The sequence below is a fragment of the Mustela nivalis genome (genome assembly GCF_964662115.1).
Source record: "Mustela nivalis genome assembly, chromosome: 2".
Taxonomy (NCBI): domain Eukaryota; kingdom Metazoa; phylum Chordata; class Mammalia; order Carnivora; family Mustelidae; genus Mustela; species Mustela nivalis.
This window is the reverse complement of record NC_139021.1, coordinates 131,998,302-132,015,203: the sequence shown is the minus strand read 5'-3', so window position 1 is coordinate 132,015,203 and position 16,902 is coordinate 131,998,302. Positions and strand designations below refer to the sequence as shown.

The 16,902-nt window shown below is 56.0% G+C and overlaps 1 protein-coding gene and 1 long non-coding RNA gene across 9 annotated transcripts in view; one reads left to right on the top strand and one right to left on the bottom strand.

Annotated features, from left to right (window-relative positions):
- Nucleotides 1-16,902, top strand: part of LRRC20 (leucine rich repeat containing 20) — a 107,828-nt gene that overhangs the window by 77,964 nt on the left and 12,962 nt on the right. For 4 of the 8 annotated variants that reach the window (XM_082715598.1, XM_082715595.1, XM_082715594.1 and 1 more), the window contains 2 exons: nucleotides 4,097-4,264; nucleotides 16,084-16,164. In XM_082715598.1, the coding sequence (XP_082571724.1) occupies nucleotides 4,097-4,264; nucleotides 16,084-16,164 (249 nt within the window). The remainder of the gene's footprint in view (nucleotides 1-4,096; nucleotides 4,265-16,083; nucleotides 16,165-16,902) is intronic. The other 4 variants (XM_082715600.1, XM_082715601.1, XM_082715597.1 and 1 more) reach the window with 4 other exon arrangements.
- LOC309855415 lies at nucleotides 963-11,271 on the bottom strand. The gene is made up of 3 exons (XR_014306789.1): nucleotides 10,654-11,271; nucleotides 9,154-9,310; nucleotides 963-2,062 (listed from the first exon to the last, which is right to left on the bottom strand). It is a non-coding gene; the product is annotated as an uncharacterized lncRNA (long non-coding RNA).

Genomic DNA, 16,902 nt, shown 5'->3' with positions numbered 1-16,902 from the left:
TGACTGTGTGCCTGGCGCTATTCAGAGCCTTTTTCGTGTATTAATTCACTTAAATTCACAGCAGTCCTATAGAAGAGTCCAGTACTGTCCTCATCTTACAGATGAAGAAATTGAGGCCAAGATACACAATTTGCCCAAGGTCATGTAATCAGGAAGTGGCAGAGCCTGACTGAACCTACAGGTTCCAGACCCTGGAGCCTGGCACGGTCACACGCGTACCGTGTGGCCTCCCCTGTCTACGTGGGGCTGTACCCCAGCCGCATGTGTGTCACCTAGCGGGCAAGAGCTACTGGGGGAATGTGGCACGTTCCGGAGGGGAGGGTCCAGCACCCAGGTGTGGGAAGGCCTTCCCAGAGTTGGCATTCCCGACCATGGGAATGAAAACAAACCTGGGGATGGTTGACATCTGCCACCTCTCTGCTAGAACACTGACTGGCACGTGCTACCGAGCTTAGCACATGGCACCGTGCCCTCGAGACTGCCGTCTTTGTCACCAGCAGCTACCTCGTGAGGGCCGGACAGGCTCCCTGAAGGACCTGTGACAGCCTGCACTGGCAGGTGGCCTGCGAATTGGGGGTTTGGGGGTGTGGTGACTACCAGACCACACAGAGTGTGGCAGGCAGATTCTCAGAAAATGATGGCTCAGGGAAACATACCCAACAGGAACCGAACAGCCAGGAAAATTGGGCCAATTCTCATCTGAGAACAAATGTCCCTTCTAGGCATGCGGCTTTGGAGAGCCTCTGGGAGCAGCCAACCCCCTGCCCTCCACTCTTCCACCCTCCGCTGGTGTAAATACGCCAAAGACCCAGAGTCCTCATCTGGCCTCAGCGGCCAGTGAACGTTGAGTAACATTACTCTTATGGAAAGTAATAACAACTTTTCCCATTTTAACGTAATAAAAAAGACCCACTCAATTTTAAGAGAAAATGCATGTGTGGAACAGAAATTTGGCAAAATTGTGAGGGTGATACTCTGATTCATTCATTTATTCATTTGCACACTCTTTCAACACGGAGTCCTCCACGCGGACCGGGCGCTGTGACGTGGGCACCTTTCCACAGCAGAGCAAAGCCCCAGCATCGTGCGGCTCCGGCCGTAACGGGGGAGACAGTGTGCCAACAGGTCAGCGTTAGGTGACCATGGATGCTGTGGAGGGAAAGACTACAGGGGAGAGGGCAGAAACCCATGGGAGGGGATCCTAGTATAGATACAGTGACACTGGACAAGGACGAGCGCTGCAAATAAACCAGTCAGGAGCATTCTAGAAAGAGAGGACTACAGGTGCAAAGACCCCGAGGAAGCAGCATGCTTGGAATGTCTGGCAAAGGCAGGCCTGGGAAGCACTGGCCCGGACGCTCTCCAGCATCCCTTCCAACACAGCGACCTTGTAAATGTGATCTGGATAGGGGTGTTTTCTGGTTTAAGGCATGGCCATCTAAGAAGTTCGCTGCTGGGGAGGCCCTGGGTTTGTGGGGGGTGAGCTGTGGTTCTGCTGATGGAGCTTTGGGTTCAGGATGTCCCCAAAGGTGGGAAAATGAGAGGCAGACCAGTTAGGCCCCTCGCTTTATCTGTGTGCCCCCAGGGTGGGAAGAGCCGTTAGTCGTCTGGTATTTGCTGAGTGACCACAATGTGCCCCTCAGAGGGCTGGGTGAAGGGGACAAAGATGAATCAGGTACAGTTCCTGTCTCCCTGAGCCCCAGCATAACAGAGTGGGCGCCCGGGTGTGGCCGGTACTCAGATGTGTGGGTACAGAGAGTGCACGGCGGGGGGGGGGTGCAGGGCGAGGGGCTCTGCCCTCACTACCGAGCCCTGGGAGAAGCCTTTGGCACATGAGAGCAGCTCATCTCCCACAGCTCAGGGCTGCATCCTGGAGGACCTGAGGGAGGAGGGAGGAGCACAGCCAGACACATAATCACTGGGGCACAGTGCAAAATGAAAATGCAGGATCCTCATTCAAAAAGCAGGAGAGAATTGCCATTAAAGGTACGTAGCGTTTCTCTTCTTCCCGAGGTCGCTCTCAGGGCGTCACGGTGCTTTTCATTTGCCACTGAAGGTCCTTCTGTGTAAGGAGAAATTAACACTTCAAACGATTCGTGTGAATTTTACCTTTCATCTTTAGACTATACACTGCCGGTTTGAGATGCGGGTATCAGAGCATCGAACTTGTATGTATTAAGAAATTACACAACTCGTATTTTGTGACCCATTTCTAGAGGGTGCCTTGAGTGGGCCAGGACAGATTCAAGCCAGGCTCACGAAGTTTGGAGGGAGGGAGGCAGAGAGGGCAGCCTCTCGTCGGTGCGTAAGCCCTTCCTGTCTCTGTGACGCAGGATACATGTGCATGAACCTTCAGGCCTGATGGCTCCCATGGTGTGCAGGACCCCTGAACTCTCCCCAACCAGGGATGGGATCTAGGAAGGCTCAGCCCACATCTCAAGCATCTTTTTTTTTTTTTAAAGATTTGTTTATTTGAGAGAATAAGAGCATGTGTGAATGGGCAGAGGGAGAGACCCTCAGACTCCCCGCTGAGCACAGAGCCTGACACAGGGCTTGATCCCATAACCCCAAGATGACCTGAGCTGAGATCAAGAGTTGGATGCTTAACCGACTGAACCACCCAGGCGCCCCTTAAGGATCTTTAAGCCTCTACCTCAGGACATGCTCAAACCTGGGTCGGGGTGGACGAGAGGCTCCCTCCCGCCTGGACCCAGTCCCCAGCTACCCCCTACCAGATACACTTTGGTGAGGCCAACCCAGAGGCAGGGAGAGTAGGTTGCTGAGAACGTGTCGTCGGGAGGCAGGGGGAGTCCTGACTCTCCATGACCCCAGCTCTATTTATCAAACACAGATTCCAGGATAAAATTAAGACTTTCAGAATGGCAGCATAGAACGTTCAATCTTGGGTGTGTGACCCTTCTGAGCCTAGGACCCCACGTGACTGCACCAGTCCCAGGCCTGCAAAACCAGCCCTGGGGAGAAGAGTGAGGTTGTTGTTCAGGTCCCTTGCCATTTCTGGGCCTCGGTTTCCTTTAGCTCAGACAAGGTGACAGGATGTGCCTGAGTCAGGTAGCAAAGGAGGGGGGGACGACAAGGTCCCATGCGGACGGGGCTGGGAGAGCAGCAGGAACCAAGGCCTCTGCTGGCCTAGCCTCTTTATCTCAGGCTTGTGATGGTTCTGCCTCTCTGTCTCCCCTGTTTTCCTGCTGCCAGCTGGCTTCCTCTGCTGCCAGCTGGCTTCCTCTGTTTCCTTAGGCTGTTTCCCAGTGTTTATTGAGCATCTACTGTGTGCCAGCCGTGTGCGAAGCCCTTGGCATTCCCCCATCTTCCTAGAGCCCCGTGCTGCGATGGGAACGGCAGTGTGTATGAACGCTCACTGTGTGCTGGGTACCACACCACATGCTTTACCCACGCCAACGGAGGGCCCTCCCCGATGACAAACAGTACGAGGCCAGTGGTAGTGGTATTAGTCCCCGTCTGCAGATGAGGAAACTAAGATGGAACGTGGTTCCATTTCAGGCAGCACAGCTGGGATGTGAGCCAGGCAGTGGGGAGCGCAGGGCCCTGCCTTATTCTTGGTTTCTGCCCCTCATCCCTCTCCCTGCCCAGGCTCCCCTACGCCCTGTACCCTGGCTTCTGGCTGCAGAGCACAGCATTCCGGCTTCCCCGACCCCCATCAGAGGGACTCCTGCAGAGGACCACCCTCATCTGTGGCTGAGCAGGGGAGCCGGGTCACATGACACAAAAGGACCTTGGCCGGCCCTGGTGGCTCCTCGAGCAGGGAAGATGCTAGAAAGTGATGTCCCTCGGCTGGGCTATGGATGTGGGGAGTCCAGGGACTGCCCACCCTGACCTGTCCTGTGAGGCCCAGAGTTGAGGCCTCATCTGAGGGAGGAGTCAGCCCATCCTGACCCTTTGTCTAGGCCATGCTTCTGTCGGGAGAGTCTAATGTTCCAGAGAGCCAAGCCCCCCGGGAGCCCAGCTCACATGGTGGGGCAGGCCCTCCTGCACACACATGGACTGAGCCCCCTTGGGAAGACTTCCTGTGGCTGGTTGCCCCCTTTCACCACTCTCTCTCTTCCCCCCACAACGGCAGAGCTCCGCCTGGAAGGGAACTTCCTGCACCGCCTCCCCAATGAGGTCAGCACCCTGCAGCACCTCAAGGCCATTGACCTCTCCCGGAACCAGTTCCGTGACTTCCCCGAGCAGCTCACCACCTTGCCAGCACTAGAGACCATCAACCTGGAGGAGAATGACATCGTGGGTGAGTGGCCCTGGCCATGTGGCCTCTGCAGCTCCCACTGCCTGCACTTCCTCCCTCTGAGGGGGACATGGGGCTTTTGGGTTAGACTGTCACAGTCAAGAGGGTAAGGGTGAGCTTTCTGGTTTGAGACACCTGAGCACAGGCACTGAGCCTGGGAAGGGAAGCATTAGGAGACCCTGCCTCCTGCTGGGACTGGGGTGGACCACTGCTTTCACCTGGCAGGTGGAAGGCCTTGGCTTCCTCCTGGCCTGCCCTGAGCCAGCACGCTGCCTTGGCCTACAAGCTCTGTCTCACTTCTCTGTCTGCCGGCTCAGGCTGCCTCCCAGACTCTCCAGCTGGGACCCTGTATCCATGTACTCCCCCTCTGAGGGCCCCCGTCTCCCCCCACCCTGGCCTCCACAGTGAGCTCTAAATTGTTAGTACCCAGGAGCCACTAGGCAGCCGTGCTCAGAAGAGCCTCTGGGAGCTTTCCAGTGCACACACACACTCGCCCCAGAGAACCCGAGGGTCTCCCTCCCTGGGCTCAGAGCACCTTCTGCCTCCTGCAGAGGGCAGGCCCAGCGAGTGGTCCTTTCCTCCTCCTGAGGCTTGTCCATATGAGCATCCTCTCCCACTGCTGCCTGATCTCCCCGACAGAGGAGCCCCACCTCCTCGGCTCCCTCCTCCAGCTGCCTTGGCTCCCTCAGAAGCCTGTCTTCAGCCCCGTTTGGTGCCTGCTCATGTCGCCTCTAATGTTGGCAGTGCCCATAATAGCCCCCTTCAGAGCCGCTTTTATTTTTGTAATTGCTTTCACAGCCATTATGCCATTTGACTAAAAGCAAGAGCTCTCCAGTGGCTTGGAGCTGGATGGAGAGTGCCTGTCGCCGGCATGGGGTGCTGAGCATCCCATCTGTCAGCAATGCCACCAGCAGGACGCTGGCCCTGGCTGAGGGGGCATGGGACCACTTAACCTCTGAGGTTTGGGATCCAGTCTTTTACAGATGAGTAGACCAAGGCTGGGAGGAGTCATGAGAGGGCATCGGGTTGGACAGGGAGATAAATGGTAGAGGTGCTGCCCGGACAAGGATACGTAACTCTCAGATTCAGTCCTATGCCTGGGATGAGGTTCCTTGTCTGGACTCTCCAAAAGCCCCGCAGATGGGCTCCGGTTTGGTCTTTTCCCTCCCGAGACCAGGATCCTTGAGTACCTTGCGCCAGAGTTGGTCACCCGTCCCTTGAGCCCTTGTGTCGTCATTAGCTGGAAGGAGCATGTGCAGAAGGGCCTTTCCACCCTGAAGCTTTCCCTCCCTCCCATGCTGCCATCACTGTCTGAGGTCTGGCCCCGAGCCCTTCATCCTCGACCAGGCCCTCCTTGCTGAGCCTTTCCTTCTCTGCCTCCTGTTCTTTGAGGCCATTGCTCATGGCTCTGCTTCCTTCTGCTGCTTCTCCGAATGGGGTAGTTCCCAAGCAGGGGCATCAGCCAGCTGATGCCGAGCCCAGAGCTGTACCTTTGGGCAGCAGGTGAGGGCGAGCGCTGGCCATTGGCGTCCCCACTTCCCGACGGCAACCTCAGAAGTCCCATGTCACCTCTCTGAGCCCCTGCTGCTTCTCTGCTTTTAAACTGAGATTCTCCCCCACCCCATCCTAGAAGGGAGCTGGGCCCCAAGCCAGGGAGCAGGGCACATGGTCTCCTGTGCCGGCTGCTGTAGGAAGCGGGGAGCACGGCATGGTCCAGATCCCCCCGTCCTTCCCCTCCCATAAGGCCCATGACATCCCTTAGCAGCAGCAGTTCCCACAACAAAGATGGGCTATTTTGATACATTCTCTTGTGTAGATATCTCTTCATTTCTGCATAGTGACAGTAACAACTACATGTGGGAGCCTCTTACAGTTTACCAAGAATGCTCAGACACAGGGCCAAGGCCCATCTGATAGATGTAGAAGCCTTGGCTTGAAGAGATTTTCCTTGCCTTTATGGCCAGGTGCCTGTCTTACGGCGGGCCGGGTGAAAGAGACATCAGGCCCTGGGCTGTTTCCAGCCAGGTCCACCTGCCGCAGAAGTGCAGGCCAGCCTGGCCAGGTGCAGGGGATATAGGGGTGCTGGGGACTGCCCTGGGCAGCAGAGGCTCCCCGAGGTCCTATACTGATCCTAGGACCCACTCCACTGCAGGAGGCCTTGGCTGTTCTGCTACATGACCCCACGGAGAGAAGGGGCCCATGGAGGCAGCTCCTGTAACCTTGCTGGAGTCTCCTCACTTCCATTCTCTGCCTCTCCCTAATCCATCCCGGTTTCTTGGATTGCTTCTATCTCGCAAAGCTGTGGCAGGCCTGCCTTCCTAGCCTGGCCGCACAGAGGGGGCCGTGATCACAGCAGTGTGGAAGGTGACGACTGCGCCAGCCTTCATTACTGAAATAGCTTTGCCCTTGCTGCACTTTTAGCTCGTCTCCTGCAGGATCGCATTGGGAAAATTGTTGTAGGAGCTTCGGATGCCTTAAGCGTGGCTTCTTTCTCCCCGAAGAGCCCACAGATCTTGGAAACATTTTTTTTTTTTTTTTTTCTGAGAAATAAATCTGAGGTGCATGGGTTGCTTTAAAGCTTTAGTTCAGTGAGAAGAGAACGGGCAGCTCGGATGCGAGCCCCCACATGCATCAGTAGACTGTCTGAAGGGACCGCCCTGAGGATGCCTCCAGCCTGGCCCCGGGAGCCCGGGAGACTTGCAGCCCTTCGAGAGAGGCCGAGGGCAACTCCATCCTCTTCTGCTTTCTCAGTAGGGCTGTTACCTGGTCCTCCTCCTCTCTGGCCCAGAATGGGGGCTCCAGTTCATGGAGGGGAGCAGGGAGGGGGCCTCACTAAGTCCGTAGGCTGGGAGAGACAGGGATGCTCCCATCTGCTTTCTGATGCCAACCGCCAGCCAGTGCTGGTGCCTGTCTTTGGTGCTCCCTAGGAACTGACTACCCTCACTCAGGCTGTGTGTCTGGGTGGGCCTGGTGGCCCTGGGGCTCCACCTGGTACAGAACGTATTCTGGTCTGTGTGCACGACATCTTCCTATCCCCATCTCAGAAGCTGCCCTGCTCCCTACCTCCACCCAGCCACCCCGAGTCTGCAGGTCTGGGCCAGGTGTAGGGGAACATGAAACGGTGCAGTTCAAGGGGACTTGCCTCCCCCCACCAGCTGGCCCCCACGCACATGCAGCAGCCAGTATCCTCATCTGGGTGGGAGAGCCACCAGGACAGTTGTGGTGGGTCACATGTCCTTGTGAGGTGGGGCTCCTAGGGAGCCGGGGGAGGTGACATTCAGTCATGTCAGGACATGCTAGATCATCTGTCTCGTGAAAATACCCAGAAGCCGGCTCTCTGGCCCTGGCAGCGGCCGCACGTGACTGGAAGGTGGAAGCAGGAGCCACATCAAGTTCACGTTAGAATTTGATCCTGCGTGGCTTCCCACCAGGCTCCTGGAATGTGTGGGGGTGAGGAGAAAATCAAGTACTTAGGAGACTTCATGTTGCTAAGCAGGGGACTCTTTCAGTTAATGTAGAATTAATTCTCCATGACCCTCAACTCACAGGGGTTCTTCCCAGTATTCCAGAGAGAGCCAGAGATCACAGGAAAACAAGCGCTTGCTAAGAATTTCATAGAGCAATAGAAATCGGAAAGCGCATAGTGTCTGTCCTATAGGGATGCTTTGGGCCGTGCGATTTTACTTCTTACTCATATTTCTTCAAGTGGGGTCTCGGCAGCAGCGCCTGAGAACTCGTTAGAAAGGCATGTTCTCACAGGGCGCCTGGGTGGCTCAGTCACAAGCATCTGCGTTTGGCTCAGGTTGTAATCCCAGGGTCCTGAGATCGAGTCCAGCATCTGGCTCCCTGCTCCGAAGTGAGCTGGTCCCTCACCCTCTGCCTGCTGCTACCCCTGTTTTTGTGCTCTCTCTGCCGAATAAGTAAATAAAATCTTTTAAAAACAAAACAGAAGAAATACAGAGCCCCAGGCCAGAACCTGTATCTGAGCATAATATCCAGGTGATTTCTGTGCATCCTGAAGTGCTTGGCAGAGGAGGGGGACTCCCCACCCAACAAACCACCAGGTGCCACCAGCTGTACTTTTTTTTTTTTTTAAGGAGGAAGCAGGCTCCCGCTGAGCAGAAAGCCCGATGTGGGGCTTGATCCCAGGACCCTGGGATCATGACCTGAGCCGAAGGCAGAGGCTTTAACCCACTGAGCCACCCAGGCACCCCCACCAGCTGTGCTTTTGTCCCTGCCCCCCACCCCTAAGCACAACTGCTCTGTAATGCTCCACATCCTGGTCCCCCCAGAGTGCTGGCTAGAGAGGAGGGCTCCCGGGTCCTCTGTCAGAATCTCTGCAGATGGGCCCAGGAACCCACATTTCTAACAAGGGCCGGGGACGGGGTGGGGAGGGGTGGGGGCATCTGTGTGCTGACTGAGAATCTAGACCCCACCCTCACGTCACAGGCTTTAGGTGTTTGTTGTAGTTTATCTGGCCCGTGGTACCAGCCCTCACAGGGCAGGTTTCCCCCAAGGAAAGGACCCCTGTTGTCCCTGCAATACAAGGATGGGAATGGGGACACCGTGGGGACTTGGAGGGAGCATGGCTGGCCGACCACTGCCATGGGTCCCAGCATCCTTTCCCTTCTTTGGCAGGCAAGGGAGGGCAGATCCTTCCAGGCAGCCGCAGCTCTGCCCTGGCCTCCAGCAGGAGGAGAGATCCTCAGGAAGGCAACCTCCTCCGCTGTCCTCCTAGCCTGGGAGCACGGATGCCAGCCAGGACCTCAGGGTGGCCCTCCCCGAAGTTCACACAGCTGTTCCAGCCTTGTCTGTGCCACAGAGAAGAGCGATCAGTGTCACGGACGGAGGGAAAGTGGCTTTGTTTCACTGTGGTTGCTCTCGGAACTCACCTGTGTGGCAACGGGGCAGACGTGTTGAGTTCTACGTGCTGAGGGAATGGTGCCCTTAGAGGCGGGGTGGGGAGGACTTCCTGGAGGAGGTGAAGTAAGCAGGACAGTTCCCTCTGGTGGGATGGCAGGCAAGTCTCCCTAGTTCTTTCACTAGAGCCTGGAAAATGTTTTTTAAAACAGAGAAAATCCTGGACGAGCAGAAGCAGAAATAATATTCTATTTGAGCTAAAAAGGCAGAAGTGCACGGACTTTGCAAAACCTAATTGCTCTGGGTGCCTAGCTCAGGTCTCCTGCAGCAATCTCGTTCAGCCTGCTCCAGCCTCTCTTCTTGTTAGGACTCTGGACCACCCCTTGACAGCTGAGAAGAGAGGCTTGCAGAGGTCAGGCAGCCCGCACAAGGACTCAGTGGCAGCGGGATTCTCACCCAGGTCTTCGGCCATCGAAGCCCACGTGGCTTCATTCGATGGGAGAGGGGGGTGTGGGTAGCTGCGTGAAGGGAAGAGTGAGGGATGCCACGTGTCTGGTAGGCACCCACAAACAAGTTGGCAGGTTACAAAGGGACAGCTTTGGCCCACTGTCCTCCCTCAGCCCTGGAACGAGCCCGAGGCTGCAGAGAAAGCTCTCCCAGGAGAGGACACTGCAAGGCCTCATTATCGGGGTGGTTTCCAAGAGGACCGACTTCCTGTAGCTTGCTGCCTGCTGTGAGAGGCCTGTCAGCCCCTAAGCCGAGAAGCTGGCCTCTGGCCCTCCTTTCCCTTCCCTGCCGGGCTGCTGGGGGAGGGGGCTGGTCTGGTGTGCCCATGGATGAGTCAGTGGTGTGTTCTGTGCCCTCCAGTGCCAACACGCTGCTCGGCCAGCAGCCTGTGCCCAGAGCTACAGAAGTAACTTGTGGAATCAGCTGGTTATCTCTTCTGAGCTCCTGCAGTTTCCACCTCATCCCACTCCGGGTTTAGCCAGACTCTGGTCCTGGTCCCTCCAAACTGCCACGCCAGAGAGGGGCCGTGTCCAGCCCGCAAGGGCTTTGAGAGGCTGGGCTTGCCGTCCACCCTGCACCGGCCCTTCCCACCTACCAACACTCCATGGGGAAAGGGAGCAGCGAGTAGGGAAACAAAGGCTTCTGGACCCAAGGCCCTGCCTCCTGGCCAACCAGGCAGGGACGTAATGGGGGCACTTCCATCTCCCCAGCCTTCCAGGGCACGTACCTTGATCTGTTAGCACCTACCGCCCTCTGAACCCACCCTGGGCCCAGGAGGAAGCTTAAACAACAGGCAGGGAATTCCAGCTTCTTAGAGTTTACCTCCCTAACCGTCCTCCCCACTCCCTGCCCCCCACCCCACCCCGCCGCCCTGGCCTGCCTACCTGCCTGTTGTCACTCTGGACAGAGGGAAACCACCCCCCCCCCATGGTGATCACAGAAGCAGAGTTTTGTAGCTAAAAAGGCATAGGGCCGGGGCCCCACTTACATCATTAGCACGAACATGTCACCTCTCCTCTGCATACCTCTGTTTCATCCCTGCTGCATGGTGGGGAGGGCAGTTCCCCCCTTTGGAGCTGGTGTCTAGGTTCACTGCAGTCACTTCCCACCAGCTGCTGGTCCTTCTGCTGCTCCAGCCTAGAGTCCTGACCTCGTGCGGCCTGCTCAGCCTCTTCCCTCGCCCCTTGCCCTCCAGCCTGCTGGACCTCTTCTTGCAATTACCCAGGGGCCAGGACAGGCTGCAGGGGCTGCAGCTGAAGGGTTGGATAGAGGCTGATGAGTGGGCCACAGCATCCAGGGCAGGGCTCAGCTGGCCAAGAAACATTTGCCAGAGATGTCCTTCCAGAGGATTCTGAGGGCCAGCCCCTGGCAAGATCGTGGCACCCACCCAGGTCCCCTGAAACCCACCTCACCTACCCCCACCAGATACACACACACCCTGTAGCAGGCTGCCGTATCATTCCCGGTACTACTCTTGCTTCCAGTGGGAAGGGATTTGAGAAGGGCACTTAGTAGCTGAGAAGAGGGCGTGATCACTGGTGCAGCCTTCAAGACAGGCAGGGATTCGACGAGGCTGGCAGGTCTGGGAGGATGAAGTTACACCCCTGGCACTTCTCTCCTAAGTCTGGACCTGGGACTCTAATCTGGACTGGGGGAACATGGAGCCAGTCCCCACCCTGGACCTGCCTACCTGCCTGTTGTCACTCTGGACAGAGGGAAACCAACCCCTGGGCACTGGGCTTGGCTGTCCCTTGAGCACAGCCAGTTGATAGCTGTCTGAGCCTTGCCCGGCCCCCTCCCTCAAGCACTGTCACAGGGCCCAGGGGACAATGACTGAGTGCCATGGCAGACTCCTGCCGTGTCCTGGCATGCCCTTGTCCAGCACCGCAGAGTACCACGCTGGGCCCACAGGCAGTGAGCGGTGGGCGCAGGCATCCCTCGAGCTGGCAGGCAGCTTGGGGAGGTAATCATCAGACACACGGTGCAGGGAGCACTGGCCGCCCACAGAGCCAGGATGAGGGAGAGTAAGCAAACAGGCTTTAACAGCAATTAGTGCAAGTTAGGCATGCCCCCACCCCGGATGGGGTCGGGGGGAGGCAAGCTCCTGTTCTCGGCCCCTGCTCATGTGTGTCTGCCCACAGGGACCAAGCAAGTGGGGCTCTGGGCAAAACACCTCACACCCTGGGTCTCTGCCCAAAAGGAATGGCTTTCTCTGTGCCAACCACTGTGTGGTAAAGCCTCGATTACTGGGAACCTCCAATTATCCAGGATGCTTTTGGCATTCTGTAGGCAGCACACAAGGAAACAGCAAGAAAAAAAGGGGTTGTTCGACGTTTGTTTAAAACAACAAAACACTTGCATGCTCCATCAGCCAGCCAGCCAGTCTCCGGCCAGCCTTCCGGCCCCGTCCAGAGTGTGCTGGAGAGCAGCCCCTTCACTCCACTTCACAGAGCTCAGCCCTGCACGTGCCCGACTCAGGAAACACAGTGTGCGGGGGCACAGGCACAAACAGAGGCATTAGGAATGTCTGTTGGTTCGATGTCTATTGGAGTCAGAGATGGGCAGAGCATGTGCTGCGGTCTCCCAGGGTTTGTGGAATGGTTGTGACGCCGGCTGGTACTCAGGGACTGTTTACTTCGTGTCCGATCTTCTCTAAGCATTTTTAAAGTGTGCTCTTGTTGAATTGTCATGACAACCTTGTAAGGCAGGTACGGTCTTTCTCCCCAGGCGAGGAAACCGGGGCACAGGGAAGTTGAGTAACTTGGCCATGATGCCTAGGCAGAGCCAGGGTTCCAGCCCAAACGGCCTTGCCGTACAACTCTGGTTATTCAGGACCACACTTTGTGCAGGGAGAGCAGATTTTGCACATCACTGTAGGGAGATAGAAAGCCGCAGCGATGACACAGCTGAGACACACAACTTTGGTCAGAAGGAAGCTCCCTTGGGGTAGAGAGAAGGATGTAAGCACAGAAGTGCTATTTTGGATTTTCACCAGATTCTCCCATTAAGCCTCACAGGTAAGACCAGTGGTGCTCAAGCTAAGTCATATGTTCAGATCATCTGGGGAACTTGTAGAAACCCTCATGTCCGGAGCACACTCTGTGCCAATTAAGTCAGGTTCTCTGCTGGTGGGTTTTGGGCTTGAAGATTTTTTTCAAACTCTCCAGCTTGTTCCAAAATGCAGGCGTGATAGAACCATGGAGCTGGACCAGACCTCCCATCATCACCTGCATTCCCTCCTGAAGAAGCTGTAACCTTCCTCCTCCTCCCAGTGTCTGTCCACTGTGTGTGTCTGTAGCTCCATCAGGATGAGGAAAGCCACAGCCTGGCCTTAACAGCTGACACTTGGCTGGAAGGGGGGCACGGGTGAGCTCTGTGGATTTGCATCTTTCCCTTGGGGTTCCCCTTTTACACCGACCCTGCTGTCCCCTTCATGTCCCCCACCCTGAGCATGGTGCTCTACTGCCCCAGCGCCCACAAATTCCTCTCTCCTGCCCGTGGCATGGCATGCTTACCTAGCATTTTCTGAAGCAACTTGATCCAAAAGCCAAAGGCAACCACCAACATACGGGTAATAAAACAGTGGGCCAGTTCCCAGAGTACAAGCTTATATCAGAGATTTCTAGTTTAAGTGTGGAGTTGGCCTGAGCGCCAGCATCTGTCATGCAGCAGTCCTGGGGTGGGCTTCTCCACATGGCTCCCCCATGGTGCTCTGGGGGTGCTCTATCAGGTGAAGTAGCTTGAAATTGGCCATAGTGGGAGTATGTTGCACCAGGACACATCGGCAGATGCTATACATCAGCTGTACATTTGCATATACATCTACATCCTCCTCGGGGAGTGGATTGTGAACTATTAGCCAGCACACCACTGGCTCTGATCTCCCCATCTCCCACCTCCCACCTCGGTTTTGTTTCTCAGAAGCTGGGCTTCCCTGGGGGTGGGGTAGGTAGCTCATTCCTATCTGGTGGTTATCTTAGGAGCTTTTCTTCTTATTTTTTCCAATAGTCAGGGAGGTCTTAGTTCTCTGACAATGGTCTTAAACCTGAGCAGTTTTGTAAAGTTAGTGTTAGCAACCTTATTTTGCAAGTATGGAGAAGGATTTTTCAAAGGATCCATTTTCACTTCTGCCCCACACCCCACCTCGGCCCAGGGAGAAGAACTTTTAGGAGGAGTGATTAGTCTTCCATCTGCGTATCCTGTCCCGCCCCTAGATGCTGGCCATACACACCGCGGATTAGACAGTTTGGGTCCTCCGTTCGCACCCTGCCAGTGGAGGGAGCACATGGCAGACACTTAGAGCTGACAACCAAATCGTCATTCTCTGGGCCTTTGGAAGCCCTAAAAGAGCCCTGGAACAGCCTGGGGGTGGGGGTCAGGTGGGGGTGGTGGCCCTGGAGGTGCCTTCCAGTGGCCCAAGTGAAGGGGATATAGGCGGGGAACAGGGACGTCGGCAGGGGGGAGGAGAGGACAGCACTTATCTTCTACTGGGAAGATAAGGGGTCGCCAACGTGACTCCCTTCTCCAGCTGTCTCCAGAGCAGCCAGTAAGACTCTGTCACTTATGAAGAAAATCGTCATGATGTGTCTTTGACCACTTCTCAGCCTGGCGGGGGGGAAGTGTGCAGGGGCTGACGCCCCTTCAGCCCACCTTTGCCGGCCCAGCTGGGGATGGAAGCGGGGGGGGGGGGGGCTCACGGCATGGACTTTTCTCCTCCTCCTTTCTTTCTCCGAAGCTTGTAGTGAAGGGGAAAAATGTGTCTCTAGGTTCATCAGTGGATTCTCTTTTTTCCTGAGTACAGTTGACACACGATGCTACAGGGGTTTCAGCTGTACGGCAGAATGACCCCACAAGTCACCCCTTACACTGTGCTCACATCAGGGGAGCTGCTGTCTAGCTTGCACACTGTGCTGCTTCAGTCACAGTTTATTCCACACTCTGCGCCCCGTCTGCTCACAGGGGTGTCCGCCGCACCCTCCACGGCTCGGTAACCGTGTCCTCCTTGGGGTGTATATGATGGTCCCCTCCATGGTGGCCCCTGTGACCCCAGGAGGCAGAGGACCATTTGAAAGACAAGAGGTGGGGCTCCAGGGAGGTTGAGGGGTGTGCCTGAGGTCCCATGACTCAAATGGCAGATCCAAGGTTAAGGATGGGATCTCTGCCCTGTCCACACCCCCCGGCTGGTCTCTCTGTCAGCGGGGGGCTTTCCAACTCCCGGTCCACACCGTCTTCCCTGAGGGCCATGGGTCTCAGCTTGCAGGAGGAGCAGGGCCGTGCGCTCCGTGTTCTTCCTGCACCACCTGACTCTTCCACCCCGACTAGGATGCTCAGGCCAGGGCTCTGACGTGGGTTCAGTCCCTGCCCCCCGCCTTTAAGAGGGACAGACCCAGGCATGACAGGAGTGAGGGATGTGAATGAGAGTGTGCCTCAGGAGCTTTCTGGTTATAGGCCTAACTGTTCTGCTACGTCACCATAGTTTGCCTGCTTGTCTCTTGCGGCATTTCAAGTGGGGACACGAAGCTCGGCTCAGCTCAGCTCAGTTCTGCATCCTTAACCTTGGTTAGATTTCCAGCTGCCGGCTGTCGCATCCAGGCCGAGGAATGGGGACAGACCCCAGCTGTGAGACAGTCTGGATCCTTGAGCATGAATGTGCCCACAGTTGCCTGGAGAGGCTGAGATGGCTTCCCAGGCATTGGCCTCAGGCACTAGCTGGGGTGCCTTCCCCCGCATCTTTACCCAGCGCCTCAGGTGCCATTGTGAGTGTGTATCCCAAAGGTGTAGACTCCACACTCCCCAGAGTCCTGCAGAAGCAGGAATTCTGGCCAGAGGCCTTTGTCCAGGTCAGAGGTGAGCCAGCTGCCTCCTGGGAACTCTCTAGGATACTCCAGCATGTCGCAGGGCGTGGGGTGCCATGGCTGGTTTCTTTCTTTCTTTCTTTCTTTCTTTTTTTTACGATTTTCTTTCTCTCTTTTTTTTTTTTTTAAGATTTTATTTATTTATTTGACGCAGAGAGAGAGATCAGAAGTAGGCAGAGAGGCAGGCAGAAAGAGGGGGAAGCAGGCTCCCTGCTGAGCAGAGAGCCTGATGCGGGGCTCCATCCCAGGACCCTGAAACCATGACCTGAGCCAAAGGCAGAGGCTTAACCCGCTGAGCCATCCTGGTGCCTCCAGTGTTGGTTTCTAAGCTGCCTGGGAATCCAGAGAGCTTGTTCCCTGGGCCACCAGGCTGGGGAGCCTCAGACCCTAATTGCAGAAGGGACCTCAGAGGTCATGGGGCTCAGCCGCACCCAAAGCAGGAATCCGAGGGCTGGTCTCTGCCTGGCGGCTCCCTTAGCACCCATTGCTGCCTCCCTGCACCCAGACCCCTCCTTTTCTCAGGGTCTTGTTACACCCTGAGGACCACAGGTATGAAGACTCGCGCTCTGGAGTGATCGTTTTTTATCATCCTGTCTCCAGCAGGTCTCATCAGCACAAAACAAGTTTGCCAGGCAGTAATGCTAATGATTGAGGAGGTAAGGTCAAGCCGACCTCAGGAAGGTAATTTCCTCTAAACATTTCCTGCTCGGATTCTGCTATTATCGATTACCTTACGCTTCCACAGACACAGGCAAGAGTCTAGATGGCTGTCTGCCATGGGAGGAGAGTCCAGCAGGGACTGGGGTCGCCGGCTGCAGCCATGTGAGGTGACAGGAAGAGGCAGTGCCCTGTGCCTCACCCAGACGCAGTCATGGTATTTAGTTCAGGCTGGGGGCCTTCCTTCTCCACCAGGGCTCTCTTTGTGGCTTTAGGCCTCACGGCAGTGGTTTCTTACCATCACCACAAGGTACTGGGGGCCCTGGGAAAGTCAGAGGAGCAGGACTCTGGCTTTATCAAAGGATTCTAGAACCCACCATCCTACATTCTGCAGTCATGAGCTGAGAGATGAAGGAAGCCCAGAATGACCGTGGACTCCACCTCTTGTTATCTGTAATACTGAACCCTGGGAACCACCCGAGTGTCCCTCTGTATGCCATGGGCTCCGGTGTGGTCCTAGAAACATCATTGATTGCAATCTGACAAGGTATTTACATCATTTTATTGGATAGTATCTAGGCGGCCTTTTTTGAAATCTAGATGCACCTACACGTACATGCATATTAGTAAGGGGGGAAGGCCATCCACCAACACATGACCAGTGATTGGTTCTAGATGATCAGTGTTTTCTCATTTTCTGAACTGGATAACTGCTGCTAACAGGCCTGCAGGCTGTCATAGTTGGTCCACAGATGCCCGGTC